Raw genomic sequence first — 23,384 nt, 5'->3', positions numbered from 1 at the left:
TTAACTCATTTGCTCCAGACCTTTTTCAGTCTGGTCACAAGCAGTGCTCCCTCTAAGCTGTGGAGTCTTGTGAGCAAAAATTCTACTTTGTGAGTTACTGGCATTAAAGTTGCGAGCGAGTGATTTGGCTAGGGCATCAATCAGTTTGCTCTGGAGCCATCCTTCCTGAGCTAAGACAAAAAGGTGCGAGCCAGAGGCTTAAGAAACTGAGCTAGCTCACACTAACTCAGCTTAGAGGGAACATTGGTTACAGGCCAGGCTATGGGGCAAACAAAGGCCTGGTCACTTTAGTTGATGACCTCCATGTGAATGTAGACAAAAGCTATGCTTCTTTTGTTGCTCCTACTGGACTTATCTGTAGCCTTTCATACAGTTTATCAAGGAAGTGGTTCTGCCTGCTAAGGAGGTAGAAGTAGTGGTCTGGGGATGGTCCATGGACTGGTTTCAATCATTCCTCACAGATTAGAATCAAAAGGCTGCCGCTGGGGACCAATGATCTTCAGTGTGGATTCCCCCCCCCCAACTTAGTTTAGCCTGGAAGATGGCCCCCTACCTTGATTCGGGCCATCTGGATACATGCTACGGTAACATCAAGACTAGATTACTGTAATGCACTCTTCATAGGTCTCCCCTTGGAATCTCCTCAGACTCCAGCTGTTGCAGAGTTTGGTTATTAATGGGAACACAAATTCTGTACTCATTCCATTATCAGTTACCAAGCTCATCAAGGAACTGGCTATCCCATAAAAAACCCTTTGTTGCCTTGGACTCTCATACGTGCAAGACCACCTCTCCACCTATGTCTTGCTGCAACAGCTTTGCTCGTCTAAGAAAGGCCTTCGGCAGGTGCCTCCCTGTAGATGGGCAAGATCAACCACTGCCCAGATATGTGCCTTCTCTGTAATGGCCCCCACCCTGTGGAGTGCCTTGCCTGAGGAGGTTTGGAAGGCTCCCACACTCCTGGCATTTTGCAAACCATGTGAAACAGAATTGTTCAGGAGGGCATTTTTATAAAGGAAATAGGGCTACATCATAACAGGTTGGCCCAGGAAAATACACTGCATTTCTACTGATGTAGTGCCATGTTCCTGCATTGTTGAACACGAACAATGAAATGCCATGTTCCTGAATTGTTGAAAATGGACAATGTAATGCCATGTTCCTGCATTGTTGAACACGAACAATGTAATGCCATGTTCCTGCATTGTTGAACACGAACAATGTAGTGCCATGCAATGTTCCCTCTAAGATGTGGCATTAAAGTTGTGAGCAGGTAATTTGGCAGCTGCATGACTTAGTTTGCTCTGGAGCCCCATCCTTCCTGAGCCAAGACAAAAATGTGTGAGCTAGAGTCTAAAAAACTATGAGCTAGCTCACACCAACTCAGCTTAGAGGGAACACTGGTGCCATGTCCCTGCATTGTTGAACACTCTGTCTACTCTGAGTAAGAGCAACTCTTCAAAACCTCATGAATATTCACACATCCATATTTTTCAAGTACGAGTTTTTCTTCAACAAAGCATAACAATGAAAAGGTGACGATTGTACGGACATTGCTGTAATAGACAAGATAATGTAAATGTGGTTATATTAACTTTGCATAAAACAGCTCCCCCCTACCTGTTTGTACTCCGATTCTCTTGCAACCAGAACTTGCAGAACGTAACTGACGGGATCTCCCTTCATGGGGGGCACGGCTTCCCATGCGATTTCACAGGCGTTTCCTTCCGTCTGTCTCACTCGAGGTGCTAAGACAAAAGATTTCCGCACATTAGTCAACTAACACAATTAGGGTTGCCAGCTCTGCAGATCTGAGGGTGGAGCCTGGGAGGGTGGGCTTTAGAGAGGGGAAGAGGCTGCAAAAGTTGGATCATGAAGAAGCAAGACAGGAGGAAAATCGACTCATTTGCGCTGTGGTGCTGAGGAAGGCTCCCGAGCATTCCTTGGACAGCAAAGGTAACAAACAAGCAAGTATTGGAGCGCATAAAACCAGACATGTCATTGGAAGGAAAAATCATAAAAACTGTGACTGACTTATTTCGGCCATGTTATGCGGAAGAGCTCACTAGAAAAAGCAATTATGCTTGGATTGGTTAGCAGCAAACCGGGCTGCCAAAGAACACGGTGGCTAGACACCATAAAAGTCGACACCAGCCTGAGCATGGATCAACTCAAAGAAACAGTACAAGATTGGGAAATGTGGAGAGACCTGGCCCATTGAATTGCCAAGAGCCAGACACAACTGAATGGCTAACAACAACAACAACCTGGGGGTTGCCAACAACCTGGGGGTTGCCAGCCCTAAACACAATGCTGCAAATTTCATTTTTCTGTTCTTCGTCTGCAGAATGTACTGAAGACGATGAATCCAGTTTTCCAGAACTACAAATAAGTGAGAAACCTTGCACTCCAGTGAGCACACTTTTAAAAAATATTTGTTACATTACTTTATCTGATATGTAAAAGGTGCACGTGAAAGAATTCAGTTATTGGAAGAAAATGAAGGCTGATGGAAGAGCCTGAGCAGAAGTTTAAAGATGAACAGGTGTGGTAAAACAGACTCGTGTGTGAGAAAATACCTCCCATATCAGTTTCTCTCTAAAAAAGAGGTTCTGAAAATGTGCATACAGAAAACAGCTCTTTACAGACGTGAAATATGAATGCAAAATATATGAAAAAATTGATGCATTTGAAGCACAGAATTGCAGAGGAGGACTGCATAGCCGGGAAAACTGAGGAAGAAATTTTTGTTGTTCAGTCGCACAGTCGAGTCCGACTCTTCACGACCCCATGGACCAGATCACGCCAGGCCTTCCGGTCTGAAGAACTGAAGAACAAATGCTCAGGGCAAGAACTGATACAAAGTATAGAACTAGACTCAGGTGTTGGTCTGAAGCAACAGAACAAAGTTTGAGTCCACTGGCACCTTTAAGACCAGGAAAGTTTAATTCTGGGTAGAAGCTTTCACGTGAAGAAGTGTGCATGCACACAAAAGCTTATACCTAGAATCAAACTTTGCTGGTCTTAAAGGTGCCACTGGTCTCAAAGTACAAAAATATGTGTGGATTATATGTATTGGTGCACACACTAAGAAACGGAGGTCTAGTTCAAGGTGCAGAGATAGGAAGAACAGCCAAAGATATTGTTGGAATGAGACATGGCGTCTCTGGTTTCTCTTCAGATCGCAAGTTTATATCCTGAAAATCTTGTTGGGTCTTCAAGGTGCTACTGAACTCAAATCTTGTACTCCAACTGCAGAGCAACATGGCTACCCACCTCAAAACCTTTTAATTCACAGTAAAAAAAATCCATCCTCTAGACATCATTCACTGTAAACTGTGACTATCCCCTTGTCACATAAGTGAACGTAAAAGTGAAGCTAAAGGTGAAGGAGACAGAGAAAACAAGCTATGCTGAATAAAAAAGGTAGAGAGGGAGAGAGCTTGATTTGGACACAATAAGTAGGTATAAATAGTGACAGCAAAGAAAAGGAGATATAGGGGTGCAAGAGGAAGGACTGTTCTAAGTATCAGACACAGATTAATTCTGCTGCTTTCATTAAAAAAATCAGACATCACAGTTCCCCCTCCCCCCAAGAAAAGCCACGGTGCCATCACAGTTTTATGTGTGGCATTACAATAGAACTTAAACTGTTTTAGATGCTCGAAAAGACTAGACATGGGCTAGATTGCTTTGAAAGGCAACCATTGTTTTCAATTGTTCCTAACAGCCAGCCGGGCTAGGTTTTCTTATTTCCTGCATGGAGCTCTGCTTTTGTATGGGGGGGGGAGGGGGAGAACCAAGGGAGCAGCACTGATCAGGGTGTGATGACGAGATCACCTGAATTCAGCAGAGCAGAGTCAGTGGCTGAGTGCACCCTTCTGTAGGTTCCCACGGTTCAGATTTCCCCAACTGGCCACTTTTCACTTCGTATGGCAGATTGTGCTAAGAGCTTTTCTTGCTGATTGCCAAACTTCTGGTTGCCAGTAGCAACCTGCCATCCATAATTATGGGTCCCTGACACTGTTTCTTTTAAGTCATCGGTCCCCTCTTTCCCCCCCACCCCTGACCACTGTTGTTTTTAATGTCCCCCCTCAAAAAAAAGTTACAGATTGAGTCTAGGGTTTCATTAAAGTTAGTTATGAGTCTGTCCTGACTCCCGCTGAAACCAGTGAGCTACTTTATTTGCCACTAATGCAAGCCTCACTGTCTTCAGCAACACTCCCCTGCATCCCCTGCCCATTGCGGAGGGGACTCTGAAAAGCTTTCTAGTCTAAACTCCCGTGGCAAGAGGGTTCTTCACTGAAGCTCTGGTGCCAAAGGTCAAGTAAGGCTGGGGGAATCATCATCAATGGGCAAGGGTTCCATCTTGGCTCTCCCTTGGTACAAAACCAGGTGGGAGGATGGCAGGATGAAATGCTCTCCAGACTGGACAGTTGTGTGCCTTTCAGGATGCCCTAAAACCCAGGGTTGCCAGTTGAAGGCTGGGAAATTTCTGGAGATTGGGGGGGGGGAGGTCTGGGGGGGGCAGGGGCCTCAGTGGGGTACAATGTCATAGAGCCCACCCTCCAAAGCAAGCATTTTCTCCAGGGGAATTGATCTTTGTAGTCTGGAGATTAGCTGTAATCCCTGGAGTTCCCCAGGCCCCACCTGGAGGATGGCATTCCCACTAGAACCCCCTTTCAGTTGTGGGCAAGTGTGGGGGCAAGGGTGTGTTGCTTCTGTTCTGGCTCAGCTCAAGTGAAAACTGTTCTGTTCAAGGGCAGTTTTGAGAGCATGAATTTTCAGTTATTATGTATTCGGCCACTGAATGTCATTTTAGTTGATCTCATTAAGCTGCCAATCTGTCCTTATTTATTCAAAACACTCCTTTTTTGTCTTTCTCCTGGAAAGGACTCAAGGTGTATTATTATCACGATGTATTGCTTTTAACTATGCTTTATGCTGCCCTGTGGAGAGTGCGGTAGAAACATTTTAACAAGCAAATTGTTTTAATCGTTTTTTCAATCTTTAGTACTTATTTTAAGCTCTGGTTTTAAATTGTCCTAATGATGTGTTTGTGTGTTGGTTTTAATGGCTTTTAAGATGAGATTTTACTTGGTATGTTTTAATTCGCTGGCCACCTTGGGCAGAAAGGCAGGGTAAAAATCTTGTTAATAAATACATAAACAAAATTTAAAAAATACACGTGAAGCCTTGATTCTTATGCAACAAACTATTCACAGTAAACATATGCACAAATGTGCATGTTTCACTCTGACAGCAGAAGAATTTGGGGTTTCACCTTGAAAAACTAAGAATTCATTTGGGGTGTGTGTGTTGTGGAAGGAGGCACAAAATCCATTTGGATTCTGACAAAGGTTATCTTGGGATAAAGTCTGCTGGCTCTCTCAAAAAAAGACACGATGCACTACTATTTTTACTACAACAGGCTAGCTTAAATCCAGCCTTTTGGATTTCTGTCTACTGGAGACCGATTCAGATTCACAGCACACATTCCGGCTGTGGAAGAAAGTGTGATTTGATATCTGCTTAAGCTTGGCTGCCTCACACCGCAATCCTAAAAACACTTTCCTGGGAGTAAGCCCCACTGAGTAAAGTTTACTAGGATCCTGAGTTGACCTGCTTAGGATTTTTGCTGTTTGTGAAAGCTGAGTACTACTCTTGTGTAGGTGCACGTGTGTATGGGAGAAATCCTTTCGCATCAGCCAAAAGCCATCGTATTAGGTAGAGACCAACAGCCATTGGAGCCTCACTCATCAATAAAAGAAAGCTTTCACTGACAGTCACATGGTGATAGTGGTGCAACTGAACATCTGTCCCCACGGATGAGGGTCAAAGCAACTGCAGCAGCTTTAGCTATCCCCCCTGCCCTCCCAAAGAGAAAACAGAAATCCGTTTCAAAACAACTGGAACAAATACTTAGTTGCTGGGGTTTTTTTTAAGACGGAACAACCCACACTGCAGAACATGGGCTTAACACAGAAAGATCAACAGAAAGGTAGTAAGAGCAGAAACTACAGTTCCTAAGGCTGACAATGTTTTAACAGTAGTTAGCCTAATTTTGGCCTCGGTCACACGGAGATTTTGCCATGCGAAAGGCACAACTGTTGGGCGGGTTTTCGGGGCGCGATCGCACCACAACATCTGGGAAGTGTAGCGCACCTGTGGCCAACCTGTGGCGTCCCGCCGAAGATGCGGAGTTAAAAAGTACCAAGGAAAGTGCACTAGTATCTGGAAAATGTGCGGCACAGGCAGGTGTCTGAACGCGGGAGCGCTAGTATCCCATGGCATCTGGCGCCCGTCCATCTCCCATCATAAACCGGTTATTTTTCGTAAGCGCATGTGCACAAACACAAAACTGAAAGCAGTGCTGCTCCGCGGAACTGCACATGAGCACAAATCCGAAACGCTTGTGTGATCGCGCTGCACCGCTTCTTTGCCATGCTGCAGCATCGCCGTGTGATCGCCAGCTAACAGCCGAAGCACGGAGACTCGGGGGACCATGTGATCGGGCTACCGCACTTAATTTTGCTCCGGGGCGAACAGCCACGTCTCCCCCCCGGCGTTATCTGGCCCGTGTGACCGGGGCCTTTCTCGTTCTATCTGTAGGGCCAACTCTTGCATTACTTTCTGGTATATGGAGACTGTAATATATTAAAAAAGGAGTGGAGAAAGAGAGTGGCCACCATGCAAGAATATTTCCCCACAATCTGAGCACTGGATGAGCAAGAAGGTTATTTCTTATTTAGAAAAATAAGAGGACTCCCAGTGCTGGGGGTGGGGTGGGGGGTAACAGACAAAGGGGGAGAGAGGAAGCAGAGATTCAGCAAATGGCAACAGAGAGAGAGGGGAGAAATAGGGATGAGACTTCTGCAAGTCTTCGCAGGTCCCCCCCCCAATCTCTATCCCCAAGCCAGGAGATGCATTTTAATTTACCTTTGATGGCAGGTGGAATAGATTTGGTTGTGCTGAAGGTAAACACTTCTGAGAAAGGTCCTTCCCCAGCATCATTTACAGCTTGCATTCTAAAAGCATAGCAGGTAAATTCCATCAGCCGTTGTACCTTGTAAGTGTGACTTGGTCCCCTATAGATGGGAATAAACCTAAACAGACAAGAAAAGAAAAAAAGCAAGTTAGTTACTATTTATTACTACAGTGCTTTGAATCAAACCCTTTACTCTTAGGTAACAAGAAAGCCCCAAGCCTGTCCATTTGTATAAAATTCCCAATCCAGAGATCCATAGGTAAAGGTAAAGGTTTCCCTTGCTCAAAAGCCAGTCGAATCTGACTCTAGGATGCAGTACTCATCTCCGTTTCCAAGCCAAAGAGCCAGCGCGGTCCGAAGATGTTTCCGTGGTCATGTGGCCGGCATGACTAAACGCTGAGGCACACAGAACGCTGTTACCTTCCCACCGAAGTGGTATCTATTTATCGACTTGCAATTTCTTGCTTTCGAACTGCTAGGCTGGCAGGAGGTGGGGCCAGAGACGGGAGCTCACTCCATCACGTGGCACTCGGGTCTCGAACTGCTGAACTACAGACCTTCCGATCTGCAGCTCAGCATCTTAGCCTCTGAGTCACCACGGCCCCAGAAATTCATAAGGGCGTTGTAATTAACTGGCTGCCCCACATAAGTTCACCATTTCCATGTAGCAACAGACTACTGAATGTGCAGGCTCAAAGAAATGCACTGGAGCTCCTGCAGCCCACAATGATTACAAAACTAGGGTAACACAGCATTGTGTAAAATTAAAAAGGTAAAGGTTCCCTCGTTCGAAAGCCAGTCAAATCCGACTCTAGGGTTGTGGTGCTCATCTCCGTTTCAAAGCCGAAGAGCCAGCGCTGTCCGAAGATGTTTCCGTGGTCATGCGGCCGGCATGACTAAACGCCAAGGCGCACGGAACGCTGTTACCTTCCCACCGAAGTGGTCCCTATTTATCTACTTGCAATCTCTTGCTTTCGAACTGCTAGGTTGGCAGGAGTGTGTAAAATTACGTAACACTAATTGTGTTAGTGACCCCAAGAGTGGCAAAGGTAGATGTTATGGAGGACTTCAGACCTTCTTATCAGGGTCTTCCAACAGGGTATTCTCAGAACACAGAAAACTTTTAAGGAGTGACTGTGACAGGCCATTTCGATCAACAGAGGGGACCCATACAGCCTACTGTGATTCTGGGGGAACCGGGTTTATTTTAAAGTATAAACCTTCCCCTCAGTTACCAGGTGCTCTAATGGTAGTGAGTGTCTGGCTTTGAGTTCACTGCTGTGAGGTACGTTTTGTGGTGCGCAAGTAGAATTATGGAGGTCACTGAGGCAGGAATTATATATTCATTTAGAAGATTTATTGATTTACCAGTAGGTTTCAAGGAACAGATCACCAGCACAGGTCTTCAGATAGACAAAAGAGAAACCTGGCTGAGAGATATCTATTGAGAGTGGTTTGAATTTCCGTTTATACTTTTAAGCATAAACAGGCTTTTACCGACTAGCCACTAGGTTGGATCCTCTCATACACACACACCTGGATTCCACCCACACCAGCCTGCTCTCTCCCAAGAGTCAGACTAAATGGCACCAGGTCTCCTCATTGCCAGAGACAGGCCTAACAATCGGGTACTCTGTTCTCTCTCAGAGGTAGAGTTAAACCACTCTGCCACACTGCCAAGCAGAGCTACCCTTCACTCTGCTCTTTTCCTGAGCCAGACCTGCTCTATCCAGAGGCAGGACCAAACTCCACTCCTGCTGTGTTTCCCTCCAACACTCCACCCCCCCTTCTCAATGGTGACTGGATGTCGGAGCAGCACTCCCATAGATGCAAGTGAGCGGCTGTTTTTCCCTTCAGGGGTGGGACAGCCTTCTGTCCATCACAGTGACATGTTGACGTAGTATGAGGATCTGCAGACAATAAAATCACTAGGGATATGCACAAAAACTTTGATCTCGATATTTTTACATTCCAGGGCTTTTGTACATTTTTTGTCCGTTCTGGCCCCATACTGCTTTGGTTTATCCCCTGATTTCTGCATGCATTTTGTGCGTTTAGATTTTGGGTTTTTGTTTTTTTTGTTTCCCCTCTATTTTTTTCTGGTTCTTTTGAGACCACTTTTATTCCAGTCTTTTTCTAGAAGCTGATTTTGAGCTGGCTTTTTCCCTGGTGCATAATTTTTATGTCAGTTTTTTTGTCCCACCCACCCCCATCCCACTTTTCAGTGACTGGACTGTGGTTGTCAAACCACTCCCCCCCCCCCCCCCCACTTTAAAGATGAATGGTTTCTTTTTCTTTCTTGTTCAAAAACAGTAGTAAAATATCAAGGTATCACTAGAATCAGGGCTATTTTTAGCAGGAACGCACAGGAATGGAGTTCCTGCTGGCTTTAGAGTTGGCCACGCCCACTTAGGGTTGCCAAGTCGTTTTCTCTTACCGGCAGGGAAGCCTCGCCGGTCTCCGGGAGCTCCTTGTTGATGTGAGCGCGCTGCCACCACATCACTGGAAGTGACGCGCGATGTCGATCACATTGAGGGCGTGGCCCTGATCGTCGGAGGAAAAAACATAGACCACGCTGTGTTTCGGGGGGTGGCGTCCCCCCGGGGCTCGATTCCGCGGTGGCGGAAATCGGGCCTCCGAAGCGGGGGGTTACCCGCCCCCACTTTGCAGCCCTACGCCCACTACAGCCAAAACCTCTGTGTGTGTGGCTACAGAGGAAAGGCCTGGAGAGTGACCCCCCCGGCGACTCCGAGGTGGGCGGGCCAGGGGGCCCCCTGGAAGGATCAGGGAGGCATTTAAATGCCTCCCCGTGTCTTCCCTGGCCTGTCCAAGGGCCAGCTTGCCCAATATCCCCACAGCTGTGAGGCACCCAGGCAAGCCTAGGGAAGGCAGTTTAAACTGCCTCCCCTCCCCTCCAAGGGCCAGCTTGCCCGGTCTCCCAACAGCCGCGGGGCACCTGAGCAAGCCAAGGGAAGGCAGTTTAAACTGCCTTCCCTTCCCTTCAAGGGGGGGCTGTCCTGGGCTCCCCACAGCTGTGGGGTGCCTGAGCAAGCCAAGGGCAGGTATGGGGTGTGGCCTAATATGCTAATGAGTTTCTGCTGTTGGGTGTGGCCTATTATGCTAATGAGTTCCTGCTGGGCTTTTTCTACAAAAAAATCCCTTAGAATGTTGTAACAACAGGTTTAACAGGTTCTCTGAATTCTCAGCTTTTTTTTTTCAAGTAAGTCTCTAGCTCCCTCCCTCACGAACATATGCCTTTTACCTTATATCTCCTCAAGAGAAATAGCTAGAGATTTTTTTTAAAATGAAAGCAGAGAATTCAGAGAGCCTCATAGGCCTATTGTTACAATGCTCTAGTACAGGGGTGGCCAAACTCCGGCTTGGGAGCCCCATGCGGCTCTTTCACACATACTGTGTGGCTCCCGGCAGGGCGGCTGGGGAAGTTAAATATCATTACCAAACAAATATCATTAGACAAATAAATATCATTATCAATATTTGTTTTTATCGCTTTTGTTATTATTTTTTGCAGTCTCATTTAATGCTAATAAAAAGCACATTTGCACATTTCCTAGTAAAAATGTGTAATATTTGTTCATGTCTTGCGGCTCTCAAACATCTGACGTTTATTCTATGTGGTTCTTATGTTAAGCAAGTTTGGCCACCCCTGCCCTAGTAATATATCAGTCTTTTAGTGCCCTTGCAAAGGGGTGTGTGTGTGTGTGCTGTGACACCACCGATGATAACACCCTCCCTTGAAAATCCTTATTATTGAAGGCTAGTGTGGAAGAAAATAAACTGACTGAAAATGCAGAGGGAGGGCAGGCGTGCAGAAGAACTGTGCCTAAACAGATTCTAATACTTGTAGATCTACTGTCAAGAAAATCAGGAGTAAGTCTAAAATATCAAGTTGTGGTAAGAACGTCTAACAAATTAGTTAAATCTGGGGGGGGGGGGAATATGATTCACTTTATCTTCCATAATATTCACATGCAACCTCTTCACTGTGTCATTAACTGAATCAACAGTCGTAACACACTCTTTGTCTGTCAGATATAGTACTACTGAGATTAGCACTTCTGAGACTTAACATCTGATGGACTGGGGAGGTCCTATAGACCGTTTTACTTAAAAATGATATCCCAACCGAAAAGTTGCATGGGCAATTCAGAGTGCCCTATAAATCATCTGACTGCTCCACCTCAGCACCAGATAATTTTTCAGTACATGTTGTGTATTAACTTGAATCTGGCAATTAGATGACCACTTCACTGGCTGGCCATGCGGTGCTTTGAATTTATTCTACTACTAAATAACAACAGCAGGAACATAAAGTCCCACAGGAGCTGAATAATAACACTTCTCGGAATAAATCTGGATTTACTCCGTTATATTCCAGTTCAAGGTTTGCCAGGATTGGGATCATACATACACAACTGAATAGCCTGACCTGCCCACATGACACACTTTATGATACGCGCTGACTTCAGAAATAGAAGTAGTGAAATGCAGGGTGTTTGTTGGATGAGGTGCAGATGTAATGCTGACTCTCTGTTAACCACGGGCTGAAAAACTGGAAGCCCAGCTTGAGAACACACCCCCTGGTGCGAATTTCTCTTGTCCCTTACCAGGCTTAACCTTCATTTAGCATGGCACTTGCAACTGTTCTAACCATGGTTACCATTAACCAGGCTTCCTCTTAATCACAGTTTGCAAACCCACTCTAAAACCTGGCTAAGGTGGTAGCCCTGGTTAGGGTCAATGCAAATCTATGCAAAAATGAGGAAAGAGATCATTCATGCCGGAGAGGAAGAAAACATTCTTGGGGTTAGCAGAAAGGCAGCCTTGTATCTGTTCTGTACCTGTTCTCTAGTGTCAAGGATAACCAATGAACACAAACACATCTCTCAAAAATGTTCAGTGCTATATTGGGCATCTTGTGGTGGACATCAGTAAGCAGCCATGCCATTCTATATAGAAAACGGATGCCTGAACACTGAACATTACTTTCACCTCTCAACATACTTGAACGGATCAGAAGCACTTCACCGTGTCCATTAGGTTCCCATAGTGATTTCATGTATTCAGCTCTTACGAGCAACCACATTTATGGCAACGGATCTGTCATCAGAAGTCTGACCTTAACCCATCATGCTTTGCGAGTGAGCTTGCTGAAGTATCAGGCTAGCCACTGCAGGAGCCTAAATGCTGGATTAGATAAATTTTGTTCTGTTCCAGCGAATCAATTCTCGCTACCTCTCAAACTGACCTCTGGCTGTTTTTGGTAGCCACATTTCCAAATCTGTAAGCAATGTTCCCACAGGAAGTGCTGTGTGACACTTGGAAAGGCTCTAATTGTTGTTGAGTCGCACAGTCGAGTCCGACTCTTTGCGACCCCATGGACCAGATCACGCCAGGCCCTCCTGTCTTCCGCCGTCCTCTGATAAGGCTCTAATAAGTACACACAATTACGTGGATTCAAAACAGCTGCCCGTTCTGTTCCCTACTATTCTCACACAGGCTAACAGTGACACTCGCTCAGATATCTTTTTTTCCTAACACCGTCAGCCAACAAAGAGGAAATGAACGGAACAGGCAATATGCAAGACAATGACGGTGCTACTTCTCAACCCTTGATTTACTACCATGGCACAACCTTACTTCTCCAGGTTCAGAGGAAGACAGTGGGGTCCTGAGGTTCAGTCAGATTTAACAATATAGCCTAAATATGCCTTAATTACGTCCATAAAACTCATGCCGCAATTTAAGCGACAACTAAAGTTTGATATTTATTACAATTGTTTTAAACTTCAAAACACGGCTGATACCTTGGTAAATGGGTACAATTTGATTACAGCCTAAAGTAGGCACTTTGTATTCCTCAACAATTTCTCTTTGTCACATTTAAGTGTAGGAGGGCAAGACTGCTGCCCAGGCAAGGAAGATAATCTCTACTTATTTATCTGTCAAGACAGCAAGCCCTGGGGGTAAGAGGCAGGTAGCTGCCTACCAAGCTGTTTGCAAAGATCATTCTCATCCTCAAATAGACAGAGCTGCTTGAGTTTAACAAACATGATAAAGGTGCCAAGATATACTTTGAAACAGTACCTTGTACAGAAGACAGCAGTGAACTCTAAGGGACAGGAGATGTAAGCGCATAAATGAACTATTTTTACCGGGTAAATGATCATACTAGTTATGTGTGGGTCAATACCAACTTTGAGGAAACTATAATGTTTGACAATCTCATTCTGGCAACCATGGTTATAGAAGCTCTATAAAATTTTCCCTGAAAAGATGGACTACGAGTAGGGTAGCCAGGTCCCCTCACTGCGGGGGGGGGGGGGATTTGGTGGGTGCTCCGAGACATCCCTGATGTGATGACAGCACCTGGAAGTGACATCATCATGTTGGGGATGTCACACAGCGACATTCTAGTTTTTGGGCAAAACTCTATGCTGAAACCAGCTTCAAACCATAGAGTTTTGCCCTCAAACCAGAGTGACACCCCCGACGTGATGATGCCACTTCCGGGTGACGTAATCACGTCGGGGACGTTGCACAGCGACGTTGTTAATAGGAATGTTATACTTAATAATGCAGCTATCAAAGAGCACCCAGATGACTACTTAGGAACTTTCCCTTTTGTGCCCGAATCCATATACAACAGATACAGAACAACAGATACAAAGCTTCAGGTGGGTAGCCATGTTGGTCTGCAGCAGAAGGACAAGACTCCAGTCCAGTAGCACCTTAGAGGCTGACAAGACCTTCAAGCTTCCAAGCGTCAGAGATCCCTTTGTTAGAAGACAAAATCTTGCTTGTCTTTAAGGTCCCACTGACTCAAATCTAGCTGTTCTGTTGCAGACCAACATGGCTACCGTCTGAAACTTCTGGAACAACGGGAACTCTCTAGCTAGAGGAATTGTCCTAGGACTCTGACTAGGCTTTCAGCGAGGAACTGTCCTGTACCCATCTGACTGCTCTCTGTCCCAGACACAGTGCCTACCTCAGGTTCATAACCCAAAATGGGACAGGTCATTCCTACAAGCACTTAGATTCTGGTAACCATGACTGAGGAACACAGCAAGCCAACCCTCATTTTCAGCCCTCAGCTTGGGCTGAAGCTCATGACTAGCACTCCTTTCCAGTTATGTTATTAAAACAAGCACAGATCGCAAAAAGCAAATGAAAAGGACCTCATACCAGCATCACTCTGCTTTGCAGTGGCTTCATCATCAGGTGATGATACAAAGGGTGTTTTGGATTGTAAAATCCGAGAAAGAAAGCACCGGTCCCTTGCGAAGGAGAATAATCCTTAGAAAATTACCACGACTTTGTATTTTCTCCCCACATGAACTGTTTTAGACAGGCTTGTTCCCTGGCCTTCTGATGTCGAAGACAACAATAAATTATTTACCCACAGAACATGGTGTTCCTGGAAAGAATGCTTAGAAGATGACAGGGCTGCAATTTTGTCATCAATATATTTTTAACCTCAATGAGGATCTTCCGGGAAATGGTTTTGATGTAACCGCCCTGAGTCTCCCTTCACCATTCGAAGATGTTGCAATGGAAGGGGGAAATATGAAGAGACGTGAAAAACCTCTCCTCACTTGTGTTCCGCACACTCAGTTTTCAACTTTTATTTAGGGGAATGTCCCCGCTTTCTTTCTTTTTTTTTTGAGAAAGATTTTTCCTCATCCTAAATTTTCTGATTTCAAGGAAGAACTACCTATACTTGCTGCATGAAATTGGTTTGTGTCCGGTAACACCTTAAAGACGAACAAGATTGCCCAGGTATGGGCTTTCCAGAGTCAAAACTCCCTCCGTCAGGTACCGGGGAGCTTTGACTGGGAAAAGTTTATACCCTGGGAATCTTGTTGGTCTTTTAAAGGGCTACTGTTATTTAAATCTTGCTCTCCAACCGCAAGCCAATATGACTACCCACCTGGAGCATTAAAGAAGTACAAAATGTTAGGCAAAACACAGGAGTTTGAACAAAAACAGAACGGTTCTTTGTGAGTCACAGTGCAAATGCAACCATTATTTTTATTATTTATGGAAGAAATGAAAAGGGGGGAACGAGAGGAGATGAAAAATCATTAGTGTATTAATGAACATAACAGATGACCAGAGGCTGTTTTCTCCACAGTGCAATCAATTCGCCACCTGAAATCAAGGCTCACAGCAGATGCCAATAACCAAATAAGAGGTATTATCACGGCGGGAAAAGGGCCACTTTTCCCGATAATAAATGCCTCATGTGTCTCTCACTTAACAAAAAACACACTTGACCACTCCTAGTCTGTTTACTGAATAACTCAGTCCCTCCCCCAGCTATTTATGGGATGGCTTTTACTAATCCACACAGGGTGGAAATGGCAGCCCAAGAGCTTCAAAACAAGGGCAGATAATTTGCTTAGTGAACTGAAGAACATGAAGTTCTGAACAAGCAGAGGGGGAAAAGTAGGCCCAATCAATAGGTAATGCAGATAGGTGAAGCCTTTGACCTATTGAAGGGTAGAAATTTCTTTAGCAGCCGTACGTCTACAAGGGAGCCTTCTTCTGTGCTTAAAGCAAAAATGTATAAATCTTGCTTTGTTTTCCTCCTAAAGGTCCACTGTTTCTTGACTCTATGGACAAAGAAACTACCTCCACCAAATGATAAATGCTTTCACCTAACCCTGCCTTTACGTTTTGAATGAAGCCAGGCAATCTGAGTACATGACAGAAACAGTACCATTGGGTGTGCGCTACAGAACGGTGGGTGGGTGCCCATCGGGAAGACCTCCATGTCTGCTGGTAAAGAATTGGGCAAATCTGAGGGGGGGGGAGAGAGAGGGACACTAGTGGTGTGGGCAGTGGGGTGATGTGTGGAGGAGAAGAAGGAGGAGGAGGAGGAGGAGGAGGAGGAGGAGGAGAAGAGGGGGGATGCTACATCACACGTAGGAGGAGGAGGAGGAGATTGGATTTATACCCCGCCCTTCACAACCGAAAGGTGCCTCAGAGCGGCTTACAAACTCCTCTCCCTCCCCCTCCCCACAACAGACACCCTGTGAGGTAGGTGGGGCTGAGAGAGCTCTGACAGAAACTGCTCTTTTTCAAGGACTGCTGTGCCAGAACTATGGCTTGCCCAAGGTCATCCAGCAGGGGCAAGTGGAGAAGTGGGGAATCAAACCCTGTTCTCCCAGATTAGAGTCCGCGCACTTAACCACAACACCAAATTGGCTGGAGGAGGGGATGTGATGGGAGAGGCTGTGGCTTAGTGTAGAGCATCTGCTCGACGTGCAGAAGGTCCCAGGTTCAATCCCTAGGAAATCCAGGCAAAAGGATCAAGTAAGAGCTGATGGGAAAGACCTCTGCTTAAGGCACTGAAGAGCTACTGCAAGCCTGAGGAGACCATACCGACCATGATGTACCAAGAGTCTCCATATAAGGCAGCTTCACACGAATAAATGGATCAGGCCATGGATTAACCCATCTTGAATATTTAGTTGTAAGATTGCTATAAGCAGCTAATTCATTGCCTTCTGCTATGCAGATGAGGCAAAACAGTTGTCTGACAGATGTGGCACTAGATGAATAAGTACTACTTTGTTTTCCTTGCCCATACAGGACAGCTGTTGTGTTTTAACACATCAGTACCCAAAGAGATTAGACTGAGTTTTGTATTGCTTATGGAACTCATTGCCACAGGCTATCCCGGTACTTAGCTAAGTAGCACAAGATCAAATCAGTCAATCCTAAAAGAAATCAACCCTCAAATACTTTGGCCACCAAATGTTCCCTGGAAGGCCAGATAATGAAACTGAAGCTCAAATACTTTGGCCACCAAATGAGAAGGGAGCACTCACTGGAGAAGACCCTGATGCTGGGAAAGATTGAAGGTCAAAGAAGACGGGGACGGCAAAGGATGAGATGGTTAGACAGTGTCATAGATGCAACGAACATGAAATTGAGCAAACTTCAGAGGACGGCGGAAGACAGGAAGGCCTGGCGTGATCTGGTCCATGGGGTCGCGAAGAGTCGGACTCGACTGTGCGACTGAACAACAACAAAAAACAAGAGTCTGTCTAAAAAGTTTCCCTGCGATTCCTCTTGTCAACCACAGTGCAAAGTTATGGACCTCTAAGATGATAAGTCTTATGTTAACTATTCCTCCTGAGCTCTGCAATCAGTAGCTTTGAGATTCTCAGTGTAAAAGAATATACAAAGATCCTTCACAAAACTGTAGCAACAGGTTTTCCCTATCAGTCTGATTACTCACACGCACAAATCCCAATTAATCACCACTACTATGGATGCATTCAGAGAAGGAAAGAAAAGGAATATGGAGACAGCACACAGTGGAACCTACCCACTACGTACTAAATAATTCCTTAATACTTTGGTGAACAGGGTGTCAGCTTACTTTTTGTGCCTTGCCTTTTGTATATTTGTTTCTTATTATGTTAGGGCACTACAGGAAACATATGGCTCAGTTTTAATTGTCAATTTCCTTTCCTTATTTCCTAGCCAATTTTTTTTAACATGACCGTATACAGATTATTTTGAATGAATAAGTCAACACACCTATTTTTACATACTTTTAAATACACACACACACACACTTCTGCAAGTCTCCAGGCTGCAAGAAAGCCAACCACTACTGTTAAAATGGGTAGTTAATTATCTTGATTCAATTAAGAGTGTACACCGTTTCCTAATTAGACTCTCTGAAACTTTCTGGAGCTGGGTAACAACCGTATCCGTCGTAAGGTGAAGTGGACTCTCTGTGTATGTGTGCTCACCGGTTTGCATATGAATTGCTCAGGCCCAGATTATTGTTTTTAAATGAGTGTACTATGCCTCGATCGATTAGTTAACACAGTATGACCAATATCTTACTCACAGAATGGGATACTCTGCTTACGGAAGTTGTACAGTCACCTTAGCTGAAGGATTTCAACGCAGAATAGGCTCTAGTTCAAACCTGCTCTTTGCCAGAAATTAAATAGAAGGGGAGGAGTAGGAGGACTAGAAGTAGTAGTAGTGGTGGTGGTAGCAGTAGAAGAAGAAGAGGAGGAGAAGATTGGATTTATACCTCGCCTTTCACTACCCGAAGGAGTCTCAGAGTGGTTTACAATCTCCTTTCCCTTTCCCACAACAGACACCCTGTGAGGTAGGTGGGGCTGAGAGAGCTCTGCGAGAAATGCTCGTAAGGTAACAGCTCTGAGAGAACGTGTAACTGACCCGAGGTCACGCCGGCAGCTGCACGTGGAGGAGTGGGGAATCAAACCCGCTTCTCCCAGGTTAGAGTCTGCATTCCTAACCACCAGACCAAACTGAGCTACTCTCAGCCTCCACCCCCCCCCCCATGTGCAACAAGGGGCTGCTGCTACTTACTTATTAGAACTTTTGGCAGGACCTTTAAGAATCAATTAAAATATTTATATCCTGCTTTCCTCCAAAGACTGGACTCAAAAGGTTTTGATCCTGCAGTTCATGGATATGAGGATCATGGATCTTTCCCACGCCCCACCCCCACACCATTTCTAACCCCTAGGGAAATGGTTGTGGAATGAAAATCACTCTCTCCCTTTTCTCAGTGGAGTCTGGCAAGTCCATGAATAAACTTTTCCAGGCTCAGAAATAACCGGGGGGGGGGGGGGGGGAGAAGAGGAGTGGGGAAGAGCCATGACCATCAATGTCTTCTGCTGGCTGATTATGAGATCTTGTCCAAAGCATTAAAGTCCAATTCATTTCAATCTGGGGATTAAGCATGTGTTTAGCTCTTTTCTTATTCAAATAAACAGACTGTAAAAGTGCATACATTTTGACTGGACTGTGCCACGTGTTCAAAGTTTTTATGATTTTATTTAGGATAACATTTTTGTCCCAACTTCCTAACAGGGTTTTACTTCTACCGTATCTTCTTTCAGAGAGATGTAATGATTTATTATTTTATGGCGATAACTTCCTTATAGGTACTTTGTCAACTGCTTGGACTTTTGGAAACGTCAGGATAAACATTTAAGGAACGATAATTATGATTACCTAAAGGCCGCCTCTGTGCTGGGAATGCCACCACGGCTGAGTATTGTCATCAACTCAGCATTCATGCTGAGCATTACTGCCAGCAGTAGCTGGGAAAAATTGTTTCATGGGGTAGGGAGAGAAGCAGGAGCATAGATGATCTTTATGCTGGATGCATGCCTTTTGGGGCTAAAACACCACCCAAGCGTGGACCATGTAAAGTTTCCAGATATTCAGGAAAAAATGGCAAAGCCGTAATTTTGTTCCAATATTAGGAGAACCATGTCATTCCAATTTTTGCTGTATCTGCTCTTATAGAAATTTCTTATTATTGTTATTATGTTTTTTTTTTTAATCTAAGTCAAACATGAGGCTCAGTAACTAAACAACTGCTGCCGACTTTCCGAAGCAAATCAGCCCTCCCCCTCAAGATATACTTCAAACTATGAAATAACCTGCAAGAGAAAAACACCAACATGAACAGGAGGTGCTAATGGGTATTACCTTACAAAACAACACCAGCTCATTGTATGTTGACCAATAGAGCTCCAACAGCACTGTGACCTTTTCCCTATGAATGCAACACACATCTGGATGGACGAGGCTGGTTCTTCTGAGGTCAAATACAGCTAAGCAAAAGGATTACCTCAACTAGTCCCCCCTTTTCCCTTCCTTCCTTCCCAAATTATATTCGACTCCACTTAAGGAATGGCTTGCCAGTCATGCCTAAGGTTCCCAACCTCCAGGAATTACGGTTGATATCTAGACTACAGGGATGGGAGGAAATGGCAACTTCAGGGGGTGGACTCTATGGAATAATATCCCTGCTGAGCTCCCTTCCTGCCCTAGGCATTATCCCCGAATCTCCAGGAATTCCCCCCATGCCAGAGTTGGCAACCCTAGTCATGCCAAAAGGGTTGGAACACTTTAGCTTGGAGAAATGACGACTGAGGGGTGACATGATCAATGTTTACAAGATTATGCATGGGATAGAGCAGGTAGAGAAAGAGGTACTTTTCTCCCTTTCTAACAATACAAGAACTTGTGGGCACTCAATGAAATAGCTAAGCAATCGGGTTAGAATGGATAAAAGGAAGTCCTTCTTCACCCAAAGAGTGATTAACACTTGGAATTCACTGCCACAGGAGGTGGTGGTGGCTACAAGCATGGACGGCTTCAAGAGGGAACTGGGTAAACATATGGAGCAGAGGTCCATCGGTGGCTATTAGCCACAAGGTATAGATAGGAACTCTCAGTCTGGGGCAAGTGATGCCCTGTATTCTTGGTGCTTGGGGGGGGGGCAACAGTGGGAGGGCTTCTAGTGTCCTGGCCCCACTGCTGGACCTTCTAATGGCCCCTGGTATTTTTGGCCACTGTGTGAGAGAGTGTTGGACTGGATGGGCCTTTGGCCTGATCCAGCACTGGCTTCGCTTGTGTTCTTATGCCATGTCATTCTGCTTCTGGTCACACCGATGACTTTATAGAATCTTATTAAATATCCATTTTTAAAAAATTTACCTTAATGGAACACACACATTCTTCCTGAACAAATGTGGACCCCTGTTGACACCAAGCTCCAAAGTGAGAGAAAGACTTGGCCCAAAACAACACCACCATTTATTTACATCGAGCATGTTTTATGCAGTAGTTCAAATAATGTGCTGCCTGAAGATGACTAATTCATTTTTTTTTTGTTTCTTAAAATAACCACAGAGGCTAAACAGTTCAAATGCCTACAATCAAGCAAAGTGTTTGTAATGTTTCAAGAAGCATAATCTCAATTTGTAAATCACAACACGATTTACTACAAATATGGTGCTTATGCAGCGTTGTTGAGGTACTTTTATATCATTAGGGAACTCTACGAGAAAAGGATTACACAATACCCCTGACGATAACTACGAGCGAGAATTCTTCTCATATAGAAGTGGAAGGGAACAGGAACTGGAGCAGACCTGAGAGCCATCGATCCTCCAAGCTCAAAACTGAGTATCATATTCTTTGAAATAGCGGCTTAATTATCCCCCTTGCAAAGAACTGTCAGTTTTGATCTACACTAAACATCCTGTTAAAAGCAGTTTCAGAGGGTAACTGTGTTGGTCTGCGGTGGAACATCTAGGTTTGAGCCCAGAAGTGCATTAGAAACCAACAAGATCTTGGGGGTATGAGGAGAAGGAGAAGAAGGAGAAGAAGAAGAGGAGGAGGAAGAGAAGATGGAGATTGGATTTATATCCTGCCCTTCACTTGGAGTCTCAGAGCGGCTTACAAACTCCTTTCCCTTCCCCTCCCCACAACAGACACCCTGTGAGGTAGGTGGGGCTGAGAGAGCTCTGAAAGAACTGCCCTTACAAGGACAGCTCTTGTCGGAACTATGGCTTGCCCAAAGTCATCCAGCGGCTGCATGCGGACGAGTGGGGAAATCAAACCTGGTTCTCTCAGATTTGAGTCCGCACACTTAACCACTACACCAAGCTGGCTCTCTGAGATTTCCGAGAGTCATTCTTTGATGAACGGAGCTTTGACGTGCGAAAGCTTTCATCCTGACAATCTTGTTGGTCCCTAAGGTGCTACTGGACTCGAATCCAGCTGCATTTGCTCAGGTACTTTACCATTAGTTTTAACATAGCATTGACTTTAGGATTCACTACATTAGTTGTTTTCAAAAAAAAAAAAAAGCCCCCAACTTTAATGTATTCCCTCTCTGCTTCAAACTGATTGCAGGAATCATCAGCTGCCACTATAATTGTTCGGTCTCCCAAGACTGTATTCCAGCAGTAAGTTTGGTGAGAACAAGTTTGGTGTAGTGGCTAGGAACACAGGCTTTAATCCAGGAGAACTGGGTTTGATTCCCCAGTGCTCCACATGCAGCTGCTGGTGTGACCTTGGGTCAGTCACAAGTTCTTTCAGAGCTGTTCTCTCAAGAGCAGTTCTTGAAAGAGCTCTCTCAGTCCCACCTACCTCACAGGGTGTCTGTCGTGGGGAGAGGAAGGGAAGGTGATTGTAAGCTGCTCTGAGACTCCAAGCGAAGGGTGGGGTATAAATCCAATCTCTTCTCTTCTAAAACCCACAGTTGCCTTTTCCAAAAAAAATGCTGGCCTCATCCATTGCAAAGTCTTCCAACGCTGCCTCTTACCTGATTGCTTTGGAAGAATTTCATTTAAAAATACCTGAGGCTGCAGACAGCATGGTTAGGCATTGTCTGCCCTATGTGTCCATTATCTGCCTTGTGACAGTTAGTAGAGAGAGGGAATTAAATTCAATTTTTTATAGTCGTTTAATGCATCTTTGTGGAAGGGAGAGAAGCAGTTTGCTCTTAAGGGAACAATAGTAAGATAACTGCTAAGTAAGCATCCTCTTGTGGACCCAGCTTTGAATCTGCCATACCTGACCAAGGAGGTTGAACTGGAAATGATTTAGCAGCTCTACGTTTTTTGATAAAACATAAGAACACAAGAGAAGCCAATGTTGGATCAGGCCAATGGCCCATCCAGTCCAACACTCTGTGTCACACAGTGGCCAAAAATACCAGGTACCATCAGGAGGTCCAGCAGTGGGGCCAGGACACTAGAAGCCCTCCCACTGTTGCCCCCCCCAAAGCACCAAGAATACAGAGCATCACTTGTCCCAACCTGAGAGTTCCTGTCTATACCTTGTGGCTAATAGCCACTGAAGGACCTCTGCTCCATATGTTTATCCAATTCCTTCTTGAAGCCATCCATGCTTCTAACTGCCACCACCTCCTGCGGCAGTGAATTCCATGTGTTAATCACTCTTTGGGTGAAGAAGTACTTCCTGTTATCCGTTCTAACCTGACTGCTCAGCAATTTCATGGAGTGCCCACGAGTTCTTGTATTGTGAGAAAGGGAGAAAAGTACTTCTTTCTCTACCTGCTCTATCCCATGCATAATCTTATAAACCTCAAACATGTCACCCCTCAGATTACCTAGAAACAGATTACCTAGCCCTATTTCAGTCTGGTTTCTGGTGAAGCATATGATTAATTCTCACACTGAAATGAATGGGATTTTAAAGCATTCAGCCTCAGTGGGATTTATTTATCCTACCATTACCTTGATATGACTAATATTTGAGTTACAAAGTGACTGCAAGAAAATACTTAATTCATACTCCTACTTACTATTCATTAAAGTAGTAACATGGTAGAATACCTTTTTAAAAGAGTAGCCCGAAATTTAAAAAAACCCTTGGAAATACAATTTTCTGTTTTAGATGCAATTTCAGAGATTTTTATATATAAATCACAGTAAGTGCAATCAAAATAACTATGAGTTGGAGGAATTCTATTTATTGATAATATTTGTATCATGCTTTTCTCCTGATCAATGGGACTCAAAAGCAAGAGAAAAAAGTCACCAGC

At 44.8% G+C, this 23,384-nt stretch overlaps 1 protein-coding gene across 1 annotated transcript in view; it reads right to left on the bottom strand.

Moving 5' to 3' along the window:
• FNDC3B (fibronectin type III domain containing 3B) overlaps nucleotides 1–23,384 on the bottom strand; it is a 308,226-nt gene that overhangs the window by 22,397 nt on the left and 262,445 nt on the right. Inside the window, exons 24-25 of the mRNA XM_015415259.1 lie at nucleotides 6,940–7,106; nucleotides 1,621–1,748 (exon numbers count right to left, since the gene is read on the bottom strand). Of these exons, the coding sequence (XP_015270745.1) occupies nucleotides 1,621–1,748; nucleotides 6,940–7,106 (295 nt within the window). The remainder of the gene's footprint in view (nucleotides 1–1,620; nucleotides 1,749–6,939; nucleotides 7,107–23,384) is intronic.

The sequence above is a fragment of the Gekko japonicus genome, unplaced genomic scaffold (genome assembly GCF_001447785.1).
Source record: "Gekko japonicus isolate JY-2015 unplaced genomic scaffold, Gekko_japonicus_V1.1 scaffold320, whole genome shotgun sequence".
NCBI lineage: Eukaryota > Metazoa > Chordata > Lepidosauria > Squamata > Gekkonidae > Gekko > Gekko japonicus.
Note: the sequence above shows the minus strand (reverse complement) of the source record. Positions and strands in the feature narration are given on the sequence as shown.